General features: G+C 53.7%; 1 protein-coding gene across 2 annotated transcripts in view; it reads right to left on the bottom strand.

Moving 5' to 3' along the window:
• ROBO3 (roundabout guidance receptor 3) overlaps positions 1 to 18,401 on the bottom strand; it is a 248,986-nt gene that overhangs the window by 112,759 nt on the left and 117,826 nt on the right. For both annotated transcript variants that reach the window (XM_050921538.1, XM_050921539.1), the window contains exon 2: positions 11,355 to 11,681. In XM_050921538.1, the coding sequence (XP_050777495.1) occupies positions 11,355 to 11,681 (327 nt within the window). The remainder of the gene's footprint in view (positions 1 to 11,354; positions 11,682 to 18,401) is intronic.

The raw sequence follows: 18,401 nt of genomic DNA on the forward strand, positions 1-18,401 counted from the left end.
AAGATGTTTCTCTATGTGCATACAAGCAAAATCAAACTGCTTTGTCTTCGTTGCTTTTCGTTTCCCCCTCACGACGACTGCCCTTCGCTGCCTTTTGGCTGCAAACCTGGCTGCACATTTTAACATTCAGCAGCCTAGGGATGTTTTTTAGGGAACCAAAAAAAAGCGCCGCTAGAGAAATATTTGAATTGAGAAAAGCAGAATGTGCTTCCCGTTTGTGTGATTCAAAAGGAGAAATTGCTTGAGTAAGTTCTCTTCATTCCCCTGCCCCCTTTGCCTCCCCCCACCACACACACACGTGCAGGACAGTGAAATGCTCCTTTAACTCATCCCCCATCCAGACCTCGGGTGGGGGCAGCCATGTGAACAGGATTGGGGGTGTCGGGCAGAACCTGAGCAAGCTTCTCCTTGAGAGGCAATCATTAGCGCTGAGACAGGCTAGCGCTGCAAGAACAATCAAGGACTGCTAGTCTGCCAAAGCCTCCCCACAATCCCCAGGTCCCTGCCCCCGTGGCCTTTTCTTGTCCTTTATCTGTTTACTTACTGGAAATCACCTAGCACTGCATATAGGGGCGCTCAGCATGCAGTCTCCAGCGCACATGTGGCTCCCAGTACCAGCTACTGCTCTCCTTCACTGCCAGAACAGAGAGCACCCCCCAAGACAGCATCTAGCCTGCTGCCAGGTGGCCAGAGGCCAGCACCATGGTGCTGCTGCATCTCTGGTGCGACTTGGGGAGCAAACACCAGACTGCCAAGCTCTTCAATGGGATTTCTAAGAAGCTGAGCCCAGATGAGAAGTGCTCAGATCCCTACAAGTGAGGTTCGAGGCCTGCAAAGGGGAGAAATAGGTGTGTACTTTTTTTAGGCTTCTGTAAGCTGGAGAACAAAAGCCTGGAAGTTGTATCTATAGCTGGCCAACACCTGGGGGGGAATTCAGTTCGGAGAAGTGTCAGTGTTTTGTTCTGGAAACAGGGAAATACAGTATTCTCAAAAGGAAGTGTGTGAAATTGACATTCTTGTCTAAACAGGAGCTGTGAAACTGACAAGAATGTCTGTGGCACTCAGCAGCTGTGAAGGGAGCCTGTCAGCGCCCACAGCCTAGGCTCTCGGGGCTCCTGGGGTCCCGGCTAGCTTGGAAGTCCTGAGACTGGCTCCAGGGGCTGCTGTTCTGGGGCAGCCCAAGAAGGCAGACAGCTGGCCTGGGAGTCTGGAAGCCTGGGGTCCCTCACCTAGGGCAATCTGCATGGCTCCAGGACAGCCTTACTGGGAGCTGGGCCTATCACTCCTCCCACTCCATGGCAGGGCACTGGTGGATGCTCTTTGCTGGATCCTGGGCAGGCGTTTCAATGAAAGTTTTGCTGAATCTGCCACAGAATCAGCAAAACATTTTGCTCCAGTGAACCAGCATTTTCTGACTAAACCAAGTTTCCGACTGTGACAAACAGGCCCCTTTGACAAGGGGTCCCCTGGTCTTTGCAAACAACTCTTGTCTCAGACCTGACAAACTCACTACATCAAATACATGGCTTGCAGAGGATTCGTCCATAAAGGACAACACGGAAGATCTCTATCGAAAGTTGAGTTATTGAACCTTCTGATGCTCGTAACCATGGCAGGATATGTGCATGGGCGACACTGAAGGAATAACGTAGCTATATCGAGGTTTATACTCTTATGGGCTTAATACTAAGGGGCATCAGCAGGCAGTGATATCACTGGGTGATGGCCTGTATGCAGGCAGGAGTTGCCACCCCTCCCTGTCAGCTGGTGATGGTATGCTAGGCTCAGTTCACCACCACGGCCCTATCCCAGGCCAGTCAATGGAAAACCATCACAGACAACTGCAAACAACCAAAACCACTTGGAGGGGAAGAAGGGACATGGTACCAGATGGGGGTCGCCTGTCTGTGGACATAGAAAAAGACTGTTTCAGTGTAATGTCGAGTGGGTCCATTCGCTGAGGAGACAGCTTGTAGAGCGGGGCATGTTTCATGGAAGACCAGATCCTGGTTCCCGTGAAGCCAGCCAGCCCTGCAACAGACTGAACTTTGGGGGTGCGGGGAACCCACTTTATCAGCTAGAAGAGGGAACCGTTAACAAGTGTTGGCCCTAGTTCGTGTTTTATTATTTTGTTTTGTATTGTAGCCATTTGTTTCCATCACACTCTTGTTTCTAGTAGAATCTCTGTCCTTCCTTAACTAACCCTTCGTTTGTTTCAGTACCAGTGCCATGCGTTATACAGGAGCTGTGGTTTAACTGGAGTCCCTGCACCTCTGGGGGCAGAGGATCTGGGATTTCTGTGAGTAGCCAGTGTCAGGGGCTGGATATCACAGGGGAGTGCTTCAAGGGGAGTCAGGGACTGGGGTGCACCTATCGCTAACTACAAGGTGAAGTTAGGCCTGGCACAGCCCAGAGGAGAACATAAGAACAGCCAGACTTGGTCAGACCAAAGGTCCATCTAGCCCAGTATCCTGTCTTCTGACAGTGGCCAATGCCAGATGCCCTAGAGGGAATGAACAGAACAGGTAATCATCAAGTGATCCATCCCCTGCCGCCCATTCCCAGCTTCTGGCAAACAGAGGCTAGGGACACCATCCCTGCCCATCCTGGCTAATAGCCATTGTTAGACCTGTCCTCCATGAACTTCTCTAGTTCTTTTTTGAACCCTCAGGAGAGTGCCTGAGTGCTGAAAGGCTGGCGCTACCAGGAAGTGGACACCCAGTCACCACAGACAAAACTCCCTCACGCTGGAGGCAGGGGGATAACAAGGCGACTCAGAGTTCTGGGTACCCTGAGATCCATCACAATGGCCAGCTCTACTCCTGCTTCCCCCTTTACATTCATTTTGCTCATCTTACTGCCTTAGAAACTCTCAGAACATGTTGCCCGTTCTCCCCGCTGGTGCTGGCAGAATCCAGGCTTGCTCAGGCCTCGCTAACAGGAGACAGTTGCACCAGTTTAACTAACGGGGCAACTTTAAACAGATTTAACTAAATCTGATTCGCGTTCATGGGGTGCAGTTCAGTGCAGGTGCAGAGGGGGCGTGCTTAGCCCTGAGCTAAGACAAGCATTGCAGAGGCATTAATAACAAGAAAGTTGCACACAACCTGAATAAATTCCTTCCCCTCTCCTGCAGGTTCCAATGTTCTAACCCCACCAGCTCTCTGCTCAGCCAGAGAATCTTCCAGGGTAGACAGGACCTGGTCTTCTACTTAGATTTACTTTATAAACAATGGCTGAAAATGCCCACCACCGAATCACTTATATCTCTGTGCATCAAATCCACCGGGCACTGGGAATGGCTTACGTCTCCAAGTGGGTGCCTCTGAGCTAACAGGAGCGTCTGCAACCTCTGGGACATGTTACACTGATCTTGAAAACATTTCAGCTAGAAAGCAGCCTTTGGGAGCCTAGCCATTGTGTGGACCTGTGCCGGAAGAGTTTGCATGGGATCAAGCCTTTGTGGCAATCAATGCAGGCATCAGATCAACACATCTTTGAGCCTCTTTAGAGGAGAATGGGATTGCATGGCTGCAGCACAATCAATTTCACCCACCATTGGAAACGCTGATTAACTCTATGCAAATGATTTTCCCGTTGGCTAGCAGGAGCGGCACCACTCCAAAGCTGAGCACACGCACAACAACGTTGGTGGTTCGGAGCCAGGGGAGAGGGTGGATTTATCAAGCAGTGGAAATTTGTAATGTAAATAACAGCCCCACCATTTCTCATCCTCAGTTGGAACATGCAAGAGAAGAGAGAGACCAGACCTCTCTGGCCCAAATGTAACAGGCGAAAATCATCAAGCCACGTCTGCCCCTCTCTCAGTAACAACCATGATCTGAGGCCACGAGGGAAAGGAGTTTTTCTGAGTTTCTAACTTGGAACCCAAGTGACCCTTTCACGTTTCAAACATAAAGCATCTAATCTGCCCAAGCACATTCTGCCTGCGGATGGGAGGCTAAGAGGGTCACCCAAAGGGCTCCCGTTACTTAGGAAATGACTTAATTCCTTCCCCCTGGTAGCCAGCACTCATTTCCTAGCGCAGGCCCCAGCTAAGCAGCTCTCTTCCCATTCCCCCTGGTTTGGAAGCCCTTAAAGGAAGAGCTCTAATAACATGCTCTCCTCCACTAGCCCCTCCTGAAGCGGCTGCACTTTACCACTGGGAGGTCCTGTAAGCACTAGGAAGAGAAATTGCTGGCCAAGTGAGAGAATAGCTTGCAAGCGAGGCGGCCGTCTGATTACAAGGCTTGGTAAGTGGCCGTGCTACACAGTTATTCCTGCCAGAGCCCTGTCTGTGAATGCGCCAGGGAAAGACAGAGCGCTCCGGGGTGTCTGCATCACTGGTTTATTGTTATCTTCAGCCAGCTCCACAGCCCCAAATTTCAAAATCACAAGGTCAAAACATCTGAAATCCATTAGGAATTTCTAAAATTAGCCTGTCAGCACAAGGTTCCAGCCGCTGCTTCCAGTGCCAGCGCCAACGCCCTGATGGGCTGTCAGCACCGAGTCACGGCTCCCTCAGCCCCTCGAGACTGCTCCTGCCCCCCAGTTCCCTCCTCTCCCAGGGCAGCCCTGGCCGAGGGGGGCGGGGGCGGGAGGGAGCTGCTGCTATTCTGTTTGTCCCGCAGCTGCCCCCTCTCCAAATTACATAAATGCCTCCTGTCTGGGTAATGGACTGAGAAGTGACATAAAAATCAATAAATAATTCCCGTTTGGAGATGGCCGGCTGCTGTTCCGAGCCGCTGCCTGGGCAGCTCCGCCTGGAGCTGTCAGCGTGTCCTCAGTCACACACAGCGCCGGCTTCCCTTCCCCCAGCCCCAAATCTAACCCCGTGAGCTTCTGGCACCAGACAAAGGCCGTAAGGTCAGAGGTGCTCCCTGTGCTTGCCCCACCTGGCTGCGTCAGTACTGGCAGGTGGGGACCAGCACTGCCTGGGAAGCCAGGGGCAGGTGCACTGAAGGCCTGAGCTAAGAACCCCCACCTAACCCACTGCTCCCTTGGGATACTAGCTGGACCCAGATTTCCAGCTCTCTCTTCATCTGGCCACCCACACGCTCCTCCCTTCCCCTGACAACGCCCCCAGCAGCTCCTTTCCTCTTCGCTGTTACTGGCCTAACGAGCTCGGAGCCCATGACCTCAGTGCCGGTCTATTCACCCCTCCCTGCCAGGAGTGCACAGGGCAGGAGCAGCTGCAGCAGGCTCAGAGCATGGCAGGACTCCCCTGAACACGAAAGCCAGGCCTCGCCAGCCTTCGGGCAGGGATCCAGCACTTTGTAACTCCAGGGCTGCTGTGTTCACTGCACTCCAGGAGACCAGTCAACATGCACTAGTGAAAACAGGGACTCTCCCACAGCTCACGTGGGCAGCAGAGGCCTTGCTTCTGGAGCAGAAGCTCCATGGTTCTTGGCTCAGCTCCCCAGAGGAGCATGTGGTAGAAGAGGGACATCGGGAACCCCCCACTTGTATCCTGCAAAGAGAATAACTCAGGCCCACACAGCCAGGAGAGAGCATGCCCTGCCCTGCAGGCAGCCAGCCAGAAGAGACACCGCTGCATTGGAAGGGGTGGGGAGTGGCGGAGCACTACTACATCATGCCCATATTAAGAACATTAGAATCCACCTAGCTCAGTGCCAGGTGCTTCAGAGGGAATGAACAGAACAGGGCAATTATCAATGGATCCATCCCGTCATCCAGTCCCAGTTTCTGCCAGACAGAAGCGTAGGGACACCCAGGGCATGGGGCTGTGTTCCTGGCTAATAACCATTAATGGACCTATCACCTATGAACTTATCAAATTCTTTTTTGAATCCTGTTATACTTCTGGCCTTCAGAACGTCCCTTGGCAATCTCTCCTCAGATGCTATGTACATTGGCCAAACTGGACAGTCTCTACGGAAAAGGATAAATGGACACAAATCAGACATTAGGAATGGCAATATACAAAAACCTGTAGGAGAGCACTTCAACCTCCCTGGCCACACTATTGCAGACCTTAAGGTGGCCATCCTGCAGCAAAAAAACTTCAGGACCAGACTTCAAAGAGAAACTGCTGAGCTTCAGTTCATCTGCAAATTTGACACCATCAGCTCAGGATTGAACAAAGACTGTGAATGGCTTGCCAACTACAGAACCAGTTTCTCCTCTCTTGGTTTTCACACCTCAACTGCTAGAACAGGGCCTCATCCTCCTTGATTGAACTGACCTCGTTATCTCTAGCTTGCTTGCTAGCATATATATACTGCCCCTGGAAATTTCCACCACATGCATCTGAAGAAGTGGGTATTCACCCACGAAAGCTCATGCTCCAAAACGTCTGTTAGTCTATAAGGTGCCACAGGATTCTTTGCTGCTTTCTCCTCAGATGGAAGCTGTTCCATACCCCTAATCATTTTTGTTGCACTTCTCTGCACCTTTTCCAATTCTAATATATCCTTTTTGAGATGGGGTGATGAGAATGGCAGCCAGTATTCAAGCTGTGGGTGTACCGGGGATTTATATAGTGGCATTAGATTTTCTGTCTTATTATCTGTCCCATCCCTAATATTGGGGCACTGGGGAAGAGACAGGAATTGAGCTGGTTTGTAAAGCTCTAATGGGCTCAGGGCTGGGGTTTGTGCCCGGCTCTGAGAGGCAGCTGGAGGAATCACAGCCTCATTTGACCAAGTGTCCGTTTCGTTTATTTATTGGATGCTTCCACGTTCCAAATGATTCGGGTTCTACAGACTAACTGCTGGGAGCAAATCCAAGCACCTCCAAGGCTCCAAAGCTGCTGCACGCAAATCCTTGCGAGCCTTGGAATAACTCAACCCTGTGCGCTTGCTTCTCGAGAGCCTTTTATAGATCTCCCTTATCTGACGGCTGCATTTTGAACAATGACCCTGGCTGCAGCACGCTCCTTTGATAGCTTTATTTAGACTGCGATTTATCAGCCCAGCAACAAATCACCTAGGTTCGTATCAGCCCTGTCTGCTCCTCAGCTCTGCTAATGCCAGGTCTCAGCCTGTAATGTTGGGCTTAGCAGAAATGACATTTCATTTCCTATGCGGTGAGTGACATTACACGGCCTTGTCACAGGTAACACGGCCATTTATCTTGTGCCACCGTCCGGGGCTCGGGGTTGCACTGTTTGTTTGCAGATCTTTGTCTCTGTAGAGCCATTAGGGAAGACAATGGGGTCAGGGCACCAAGGAACAGCACAGAGGAGACTGGTTGGGAGGTCAGGGCAGATAAATACAGCCAGGGTTTCTTTGGCTGGAGGAGCACAGAATCCCCTCAGAGAGGTAGGAAAGACACATCCCAGCTTGCCTGGAATGCAGTCTGCCACTGATGGCTGTGGACAAAGCTGACTAATCAGGAGTGTTTGTTCACCTCGGAGTCAGGAGCACAAAGGAACAGCTGCAGATAGGCCAGAGAAAAGAATCTGATCGCAGATATGAGCCCCTCTCTATAGGGTTGGTGCTTCCAGCCAAAGGGGAGCGCATACCTGGGTGCCTGGGGACAGAGATATTCCCAAGGCTCTGGCCCATTATCGGGCTGGGGGAATTCTCGGAAGCTAATCCTGAAGGCATGTGAAAAGACCCCACGTCAGGAGCAGGTGACTGATGGACTGGGCTGCTCATAGCTGACAGCCCAGGAGCACAAAGGAATCTAACCAGGAGAAACCCTTCCCCTAAACGAGGCTGAAGAGCAGAGGCTGCCTCTGCCAATTAGGAGCAGCATGTCAGTTCTGCAGCTCTCAGAGGGATGAGGGAAGAGCAAGCCGACCAGTAACCCACCCCAGCAGCTCCCAGGTCACCAGCAGCCAAGAGACCGACAGACTCGAATTTGATCTCTGGCCCTGATCCAGTTGTGCAGCTCACCCAGCTTCAAGCAGGACCCACAAGGCAGGTCGCTGTGCCAGCACCAGCAAACTAGACCTGTCAGAGGAGGCACAGGCGCTGCCTTGCCCCTGTGTGTGGTTAATTGTCAGTCACCCCAGTGTGTGAGTGAGATCAACACAGTCAATGGGACTATTAAAGCCAGAGGAGTAGGGGGGGTCTCAGGGCAGGAGCAGCTCTGAAACCACATTCAGCTCACTTCTTGAAACTAACGACATTTCAAGCCGGCAAGGTCCTTTTAGCTTTCAGGTGCTGTCAGCTATCTTATAGTTCGTGCTCACCAAAGCCCTGCTTATCCCCCAGTTCCCAGGGCAAGGCCCCTGGGTTCTGCACTGACGGGAGAGTCTGTTCCTGCTTCATTAAAGTTTGAACTGGTGGGTTCTACAGAACGGAACACGAACCAGTCAGTTTAGCAGCCGCTGTTATTGCTTTGATACCTCGTTCTGTTTGCTTTATGCAGCCCCCACCCCCCCACGGTCAGTTTGTAACCCGCGGCAGAGCTGGTGTGCACAACACGCAGAGGCATGGCAGGAGCCAGCGGCAGGGAGCCGTGGAGGGTCAGGCCGCTGGGGAGAGGACATCTTGAGACAGTAGGAGAAATACTGGAGCTGAACGACACTGAAACGACTCCCTTCAGGTTTCAGAGTTCACGTCCCACTGAAATGAATAGGGCAGTCACAGCTATTGTTTCAGGCTGGCTGCAGACTCAGGCAGACAGCACTGCATCAGTTCACATCCTGTCTGGAATCAAGTTTATAATGCAAAATGGAACCTGGCCCCTCGGCGAGGAACGGGTTCTGCAGCCTATCCCATGGAACACAGAGGGCTCCAACTAGCATCAGTGCAGATCTCGGGAACGGGGTAATGGGGTGACGTAAAGAAGGGGCCCGCTTGGGTTGTGGTAGGGATGGGGTTAAGCTTTGTCCCAAGCAGGCACAAGGACTGATTAGGCTGCAGGACTGCAGTGGAGAAGAGCCCCGGGGATATCTGTGCTCAGGATGCCCAGGGAGGAAGCATCTCTCTGCTTTCCAGAGGCAGAGAGCAGGGCAGGGAGGGAGCTGCGCATGTGAGATAGGCAAGTTCCTGCAGGATGCTCACCCCCCATCAGGTCTGAGGCCTTTTTCTGCAGTAAAAACAGCAGCCATGAGCTAAGGTGCAGAGAGTCACATCCTCATGTTCCATCTAAATTGCACCAAAACGGTGTATTATCAGGCTGTTAGGAAGGCACTCCTGTCCTAAGAGTACCCACCATCACCGGATAAAGAAACAGATCTTAAGGCGTTTAAAGAAAACTTTGTTTGACAGCATTCTGCCTGGCAAGGAACCACTTATCAACAGTTGTATTTGTGAAATCTACGTCTATGGTTTGGCCTTTGCGGTCCCTACTTTTCTACTGTTTATCTGTGTGGTCTTTGGCTGATTCTTTTATTGTTTTGGTCTGTTGCATAACTCATAGGCGCTGACTCTGTGGGCGCTCCGGGCCACGGGGAAAAATTGGTGGGTGCTCAGCACCCATCAGCAGATCCCCAACCCCCGCCCAGCTCACCTCCACGTCCGCTCTGCCTCCTCCCCTGAGCGTGCTGCATGCCCGCTTTTTCCCCCCAGCTCCCAGCGCTTGCACTGCGAAACAGCTGATATGCGCAGGTGGGAAGGAGGGGGGAGGAGGGGGAATGCAGCACGCTTGGGGAAGAGGTGGGGCCGAGGCAGGGATTTGAGGAAGGGGTCCAATAGGCCAGAGAGGAGCCAGAGCACCCACAGAAAAAAATTGGTGGGTGCTGAGCACCCACCGGCAGCTCCTGGTGACCCCGCCCAATACCCCTGATCCAACTCGCTTCCACCGTGAGCAGGCCACTGCGTCCTGCTTCTCCTCCCTCCCAGCCCTTGCGCCGCAACACCACTGATTCGTGGGGGCGGAGGGGGGAACGCCGCGTACTGGGGGAAGAGGTGGGGCAGGGATTTGGGGAAGGGATCCAGTAAGGGCAGGGAGGGGGTGGAGTTAGGGTGGGGACTTTGGGGATGGGTTTGGAATGGGAGTGGGGGCAGGGGCGGGGAAAGGGAAAAGTTGGCGCCTATGGCATAACTCATTTTGCAAGATTTGAATCAATTACGGTGGTGGGGCGTGATTGGTTAAAGAAGTGTTTTATAATGAGCTAGGATGGGTGGAAAATAGCATTTTGTAGGACTTCAGTGTAAAACGACTGGCTAAGGTATGGCTAAGCAGGACCCAAATTTTAACTATATAAACTGGGGTCCAAAGGGAAATTCTTTGGACCCTAACTTCAGAACACAGCCCAAGGTCAAAACTGCCAAAACCATCACACCCTGCTGACCATGCTGTGCAGAATCTGGAGCCCCGGACCACGTGATCCTGCCTGGCCACCAGGAAAAGTTTGTCTGCCTTATTAGGAGCGGTGGGCAATGTATGCTTAGTGTGTGGAGTCTGTTAGTTGAGTCTTAATAAATATAGGTTATTATTGTGTAAGGCTCTTTCACTGGTAAAAAGCCCCACAGACCCATACAGCCCTGAGCCCACTGGGAATGGGTGTTAGCCCTGAGCCCACAGAGGGGTAGAGTGGGGTCCCTTACTTCCTGAGTGCCCACAAGATATGTAGGGGGTGGGAGCCCTAAGTTGTGCAGGTAACATCCAGAGGCCCCCTCTCCCTGGGGGTCCGGCTGAAGGCAGCCTGTCTCCCTTTGCTGGTCTGCACTCAGGGCCTCTATGGGACAGGGTGCTTCCCGCCGGAAAACGAACGCGCTGCAAGCAGGGCTCAGAGTTTCTTCTGAGGGGGCTGAGGCCTGCAGAGCTGGGCAGAGGGTGTTGTTATGGGCTTGCCGGGGTTGCTCATCAGCTTGGCAACTTTTGGAAACGTACTCAGACTGCAGGGATCGGCTGGGAAAACAGGGTCGATTAATGCTGAGAGAGTCTCCAGCCCAGATAGACACAGCACGGTCTCCCCAGACTGCGGGCACAAAGCCAAGAGCGCCGTGTAAACTGCCTTGTGGTGTTAACTCCTCACAGAGTCGCGTCAGAGAACTGGGGCAAGATGCTAGCAGGAAAGGACATGACACCGTCATACATTCAAACATCCCCATTGCCCGGTGCCTATAATAACCATGGCCAGCAGGGTGACACCGACCCACCATACCAGCCAGCAGCACATGTGTAGGAAGGCACCACCACCCCTCTCGGCAGGAATGCACTTATCCAGTGGCACAAGAGCACAGCAGAGCCCTGGCCAGGCTGAGCTGCGCTGCCACTAGCCCTGTGGAAACGGAGCCTCTTAGCAGAGCAGGTAGGAGCCAGGCCCAGCGGGGTGTTCCTGTGGCTTGAACACAACCGGGAAAGTCATCGGGCCAAATTCTGCCCTGGAGCCAGAACACGACTTCCCACAGCCTGGGCCCTCTGCACGGTGCAGACCCAGCAAAGCATCAGATGTGTTAACCCCCTGAGAGTGTGCCCAGAACCCCACTCACTGGCCACCTCCAGCGACGCGTTCCGGCTCACGGCCTCGCCCAGGTAGTTCCTGGCCACGCACACGTACACGCCCTCATCGGGTTTGCTCCTCCTGCCGTGGACGATGCGCAGGAAGAAAAGGGAACCACTAGGTAGCAGCATGCGATGGGATCGCGGGTCCTCCTTGTCCGTCTCCACTCGCTCCCCATCCTTGTACCATTCGATTATCGGGGTGGGGCGCCCCTCCGCCTTGCAGTTCAGCGTCGCCGGCTCCCCCTTGGAAACGATGAGGTCGGAAGGGTGCTCGACTATCCTTGGAGAAAAGTCTTCAAGCCGAGGGCGGGAGCCTGAGAGGCAGAAGAGAGAGCAGAGATCAGGGCGAGGGCTCCAGCTGGGAAGGGCAGAGCTCCCAAGGGGATTAACAGCCATGCCATTGGGAATGGAGACAATGGCCCTCAGCAACCCTGGTCTCAACAGGGCTGTGCGGCCACATGGCTGGAGTAGGGGATGTGGCACTCTGTACCTCAAAGCAGCCCCCTGGAACACCAATATTCACCCTGTCAAACAATTATGTATATTTCATACAAAGATCTCTTATGGAAAGTCAGGATCTGCTGAAACCCATTGTTCTGTCCAAATATGTATATTGTCAGTTATGAGATTTTGCTGTGTGGTTGTTACTGAAAAATGTTGTAATTTGCTAGTGCCATACAAAGGAGATGAACCACTCCCAGGAGAGTGTTCAATGACAATTAATCAGCAGGGGAGTCACTATCAAAGGATTTACAATCAATGACAGTTGCGCAAGCATCAAACAGTGGGAACTGCTCAACTCTGACCCAGTTGCAGAAGACCAAGCCAGGGGGATAGCTCCAACCTGTGACTCTGCAAAGCCCACCAGCACGTGTCTGGGCTAGTATTTTCCAGGCACGTGGACTGAGGGTATAAAATAATGGACAGTGGCATCATGCCACAGCCTTTCTCCTCCTCCCCCTATGCTGGAAGCAAAGAGAACATTGTGAAGACAAAGACTTCGGCTGAGGGGACTGGTCCCAGGCTTAAGGGAGAAGCCTGAGTATTAAGAACTGTAACATCCAGTGGGGTGAGAAAACTGCTTGATCCAAATACTGCCCAGTGTAATAAGGTTTAAGATTTACACTGTGTGCTTACCTTTTATTTTCTTTGGTAACGATCTCTGACCTTTCATGCCTACCACTTATAATCACTTACATTTATCTTTCTGTAGTTTATAAATTTGTTTATATTTTACCTAAAACAGTGTGTTTTGGTTGAAGAGCTTGGGCAATCTCAGCTTAGTTTACAAAGGCCGGTGCACGTCCTCTCCACATTGAGGGAGGGGCAGATTGGGTAATAAACTTACATTGGGCAAGCTTCTGACCAGGGTAAGACGGTAGTTCAGCTCTGGGGCGTAAGGCTGCGGAGCTGGGGGGATTTGGCTGGTGCCTTTCTGTGTGTGATTCATGGGTGGCTCTGGGAGCATCCATGCAATCTAGCTGGGTGTGGGGATAACAGCACCTGGAGTGGTTTCCTGCTTGTCACTAGCAAAGCATTGTGAGAGACAGCCCAGGCTGGAGAGTTAAGGGGGCACAGCAGTGTGATGGAGTAGGGGCTGTCTGTATGGGGAATGGGAGAGCAGGGGAGGACTTTAGGGGATGGACGATACCGGAGGCTGTAACCTGAGCTAGGTAAGGGAGGGGAAAGGTCAACACCTTTGCCCGGGAAGGGCGACAAAGGAAGGGAGTGGCAGGAGGGAAGCAGTTTGAGTTTGGGCTTGGGGCTGTGTGGGCAGAATTCAGGGTATCCTAGCTAGGATCCAAGCACCCTGAAAGCCCAGAAGGACTCGATGGAGGGGTCCTGACTGTGCCTGCAAGCTCTGCTGTAACCTGTGTTCCTGTTGTCCAATAAACCTTCTGTTTTACTGGCTGGCTGAGAGTCACTGTGGGTCCCAGGAAGAGGGGTGCAGGACTGGACTCCCCACACTCCGTGACAAGCAGTACCCCAGTTTCAGGCTGTATCCCGGGGGTTCCCATCACAAGGGGCTGGGACTCCAGGAGTCTACCCAGGCAGTGCCAAGAACACTAAACACCTGAGAGAGAAGCTCACGTTCCTAGGGGTTCTGTACCACTTCCCGATGGCCTCTCTGCACGCTGGAATCCTGGGGCCCAGGACCTGGGGAGCTCTTTGTTCCTTTTATCGTTCGTTTTGCTTTCTGAAGCCAAGTTCTCCTGATCCCTTCTGGGAGAACACGCTACAGCCCATACTCAGAGACAAGGAAAGGAGCTTTTCCAGCTTGGGGAAGGAGGCAGAAGGGGAACCCCAAGGCAGGCGGGGCCAGTGCACAGGGATCCTGTGAAGGGGCTGGAAGAGCACACCAGTATTGATAAGTCCTTGGGTGGTTACCAGGAGCCCTGGTGGAAGTAGGCTGTCTGCAGCTGGTGGCTCTGGGTCTATATTTAGCCCTGTCTTGCACCCAGCATGGGAAACAGCACCACAGCACAGGTGTGCCCGGAGGAGTCACCCCAGGAACTCAGTGACCCGAGTACCGTCACTGCCCTACAGCTTCCTGCCCTTTTGAGAGCAGAGCGTAAGCCTCATACCTTTTACACCAGGAGGCCTTTCTTAGCACGGCGATCGTCACACCAATCATCTGTCGAGCTCAGGGCAAACCTCCGGGGACATTACAAGAGAGGGGCAGGGAAGTCGCATGCACAAGCAGCTTGCAGATGAGCACTTCATTCGACAGCTCCAGCTCTCACTGCATCGTACTCCTCCGACACCCCAGCTCAGCCAGGCTGGAATACAGGCTCCCCCAGCCAGCAGGGCAATGGCTGCCTCTTACGGGCCCAACACACCAGGTTAGGCCAAGTGAGTGGCCCCTCAAGGTTCACAGCCTGCTCAGCCATCTTGCCTTGTTTGCTCCATGGCAGCGGAGAACCACACGGCCCGAGCTCCCAGGAAGAGCTTAGCAAGCTGGCTGGTTGGGACATGGTCAGATAGGAGCATTTTATTCATTTCCCTGATAGGATTCATGGGGAAAGCTCTCGACTGTTCCAGGCTGCACCCAGTCTCTAGCTCACGGCATAGCCACTTTGAGAGCACGCAATGCCTGCAACCTGCCCTGGAGACTGCACCCTCAGCCTTTGGCACGTCAGTCCCAGCAGAATCACAGTCTGGACGCTAGTCAGGATGGGGTGTCCCTATGCACCAGCACAGCTCCCTGCACATGGCCATTGCTGATGGAGCACAGAGAACATCACACCCAGCTCAGGGCAGAGGGAACTCTGTTGTCACGTCTAAGCTGATCAGTGGACCAATCTCAGTGAATTGGGGTCTCAGTCCAGCTTCTTTGGGGCAAGCGTCCGTATCATGAAATCAGCAGATAAGCAAGAAGCAAATGGCCCATGGAGAGTGCGGTGGGGTAGGCAGGGAGGCAGTAGGGGAGGGGAGTTCACACGCCACCAGTCTTGCTACAAGTCTGCACTGGGGCAGCTAGCGGATGTCAGACTCACGGTGAGTGATCTGCCCCTCACCACCTGAAAGGTCCCTTAGGGGACATCTGCAGAGTGATGAGAGATGCTGGGATCCGGGGGTGCTGGAATGGGGGGGCAGGGGGCTATGCTCCCCCCACTTTTAGGATGCTTCGGCCGCTCCTGCTGGGATTCTCATGTACCCACAAAGGAGAAATTATTGTTCTTATTGAAAGTTAACCTGATTACTATCAAAGCATAATTACCCAGCAAGCTCAGCGTTGCCAGGCTGGTGACAGTGTGTGACAGGCAGTACAGTTCAGCACATGGGAAAACCTGGCAGGGCTGCGGTAATGGTCAGCCAACCCCCTCCCCCCCAAGAAAATGCCTTTTCAAACAAAACCATAATTTTACAAAACCTTTTCTGCCCACTTCGCCGGAGATCTCAGTGCCCCTCCCCCTGCCTCGTGCTGGCCCTCACTTCTGGTATCTACACCACTAGCCAGGCCTTCCTGCTGAGACGTTGTCAGCCAAACATACCCGCTCGCAGGAGCCGTTTGCCGTGCGAGGTATCTGGGCAGCTGGATAACGCACTGCAGGGGGCGGATCAGTGCGTTTCTCCGGGATCCCTCCCTGTGCAGAGTGCTGCCCATGCACCTAAGCGACATGTTTGTTGGGTCCTCTTTGTGACACATGATGCCATGTGACATGGCATGTAACACGTCGGTGTCTCACTGCGTGGAGTGTGCCCCGTTCACCAGACAGCTGTGCAGTTGGAGTAGGAGAGTCCGAGGAGCGCTACAGACTGTACTAACCCTGTTAGTCAGTGGTTATGAGCCTACGTTGAGAAGTTTTCAGCACCTTAGACAGAGCATTGCACAGCACAGTATCGCCAGCTGATTCTGCAGCCACTTCCTTCCTTCCCAGCCACCCGAGGCTGACACAGTGAACAGCTCTGGTCCCCGCACCCACTGGAAGTGCAGCGCTAGCTAGGAGTGCATGGAGATTCACTGAGGGGGAGGACTTAGCACAGACACCTTTTAACACCCCATTCCCTCCACCTTCTCCCTGCTCATCACAAGCAACGCCAATGGCCTGCCTGCATCCCTGGCCTGACCCATGGATTACAGCATCAGGGCCAGAAGGGCTTCACTGACCCTAAACAAGCTACATCCCTAGCCAGGGTGTTTTTAAAGGGACATCAACCACCTAACACAACCAGCCACGTTGTTGTCTGAAAAGCCTGCACCTGCTCTTCTTGCTTTGGAGTAATGCCTAGGAACCCCAGCCATGGGTCACAGGGAACACCTGACAGGGCTCTACTGGTGAGAGATCGACACCTCTCGACTCATCTGCTTTGCTCGCGCTGGGCATTAGGAAGCAGTGTGCGTGGAACTGGGGCACTGTCTGCTCTGTCTAGCCAGTTTCTCCCTCATCTAAACACCCCTCACTAGAAGCCAAGAGACCCTGCTCAATTCTGTGGAAGCGATATGGAATGGGCTATTTAAAGGGGCTCTCTCAGAAAGTTTGTAAATGAGTCCGTTTAAAAGCCTCACAACATCCAAGGGCCCACGGCCCTGTCGACACCAGGCTCTCACTCAGGGACTCCCATGGCAGGGCCCCAGCTCAGAAACAATTGGCTGGCTGGAGACATCGCCAGAGTCCGCAGGCAGCCTGGTCCCCAGTTGGGCTGTAGGAACAGTCACCACCTGGAGCCCCCCTGGGTCCCTGCCAGAGACGTCAGCTGAGGGTCTCTGGCTCATCCCCATGGCTCGTCCCCTCTTCAGCATCCCCCCACCCCGTAGCCCTGATCCATTCACACCAAGTCCTGCTCCCTCCCTGCTCATGGGCCCCTTGTGGTGAGATGGCTCAGTCTGTTCCTTCCTCTGGCCCAAAAGTGCATGCTGCTTTCCCTGGGACACCAGCCCAGCCAGCCTGCTGCATGTGTCTCAGAGCTGCTTCTGCGGCCACAGGGGCACCGCTCTGATTCTTCCTCCTGGTAGCCCTGCAGAGTCCACCTCAAGCCCACCAAATCATCAGTTGACTAAAATATGGTAGGGCACGGCAAACGTATGTGTCTGTCTTCACACACACACACAAACCAGGGGGCATGTTTTAGATCCAGCCTTTACCCCGCCCCTTGCTAGGTGGGCGTGTGCAGCCCAGACTGCCAGCTCCTTGGCAAGGCCTGCGTCATCCCCAGCAGTTGCACAGAGCTCAGTACAAGGGGTCGCACTCCGGCGGGGACCTCCCGGGGACACACCTGAAAACCGAAGAGCCATTGCGACTGCCATTGCAAGCTGGATCCATTCAGCCCTGAGAACCCTTAGGTGAGCTGTTAACTCAGCTCCCGTTACTGAACCCAGTTCTGCCCTCAGCCCCCTGCCCCCCTGAGCCCCACTGAAGACAGGGAGATAGCCAAGATATAATTGAGAGCAGAGCCTGCCCCTGGTGAGGATGCACCGGGGGACAGAATCCAGAGGAACTCAGCCAGAGCCCCAGCCCAGCTTGTGGTGATGACCCAAGGATGGAGCACGTCTGACCTGGACTCACCCTGCAGTGAGATGTCAGTTCCCATCTCTGCTACAGACTGGCCACCTCACGCCAGGGAAGTCTTAGACCCTCTGCCTGGGAGATCAGGGCAGGGGTGGGGCATTCAGTCACCTTAAGCCAAGCAATCCATGTTCTGCTGACCTGCCCAAATTCCAACACTCAACTCGGCGTTAACGCCAGAGAACCTGGCCCCCCTTGTTTTTATTGCTAATTCTGTGCATTACGGGAATGTCCAGTGGGCCCCCCCATGCTGGGGGCTGCACAGACAATGACAGACAGTCCCGTCTTGTCCAAGTCAGATTTCCAGGAGCTCCCAGGCTCCTCAGAACAAGTCCCATTGATCCACATGCTCCAAGTGACTCAGGGACTTCGGACAATCCCACCCTAACTAGACAAGTCAAAGTTGGAGGGACGGGAAGGGACTCGTCCAAGGTCACAGCAAGTCAGTGGCAGAGAAGAGAATGAAATCCAGGCCTCCCACGAGTCAGCTCAGTCACCAGTTCCTCACTCTCCCCTCTGCTCCCCACCCCCGCGCCTGTGACATCCCCTTCCTTACGTCAGGCCCCTTCCTTCCTGCTCCTCTCCCCATCCCCCGTTTTATTTCCTCTGCTCCTGCACCCCCTCCCCCTCCCAAATCTCACATCCTTCCACCAGAACCCACAACAGACTGAAAAACATCCCCAGGATCTGCTTGGAAACGAAAAGGCTGAGAAACCCACAGTCACTGACTGCCTCGCCCCTGGGGGCCTGCCAGCGCCTCCCAGCTGCGCTGGCATCTCACCGGTGAATGGCAGCCAAGGAGCTTGCCAACCACACAGCCCCAGGGACGGCCACAGGGGGGGACTGGGCTCTGCGTCTCTCATGGCAAGACAAAGCAATAGCTTTTCTACTGTCCTGGGCTGGAAGGAGAAGCTGGCGTCTGCATCTGTGCCAAGCCATCATCCTCACCAGTTCACTATATGTTTATTCAACCAGCCAGTCCATGGGGAGCGTGTCCCTCCACCTGTGCATCACGTGGCTCCCCCA

Source organism: Gopherus flavomarginatus, chromosome 13 (genome assembly GCF_025201925.1).
Source record: "Gopherus flavomarginatus isolate rGopFla2 chromosome 13, rGopFla2.mat.asm, whole genome shotgun sequence".
Lineage (NCBI taxonomy): Eukaryota > Metazoa > Chordata > Testudines > Testudinidae > Gopherus > Gopherus flavomarginatus.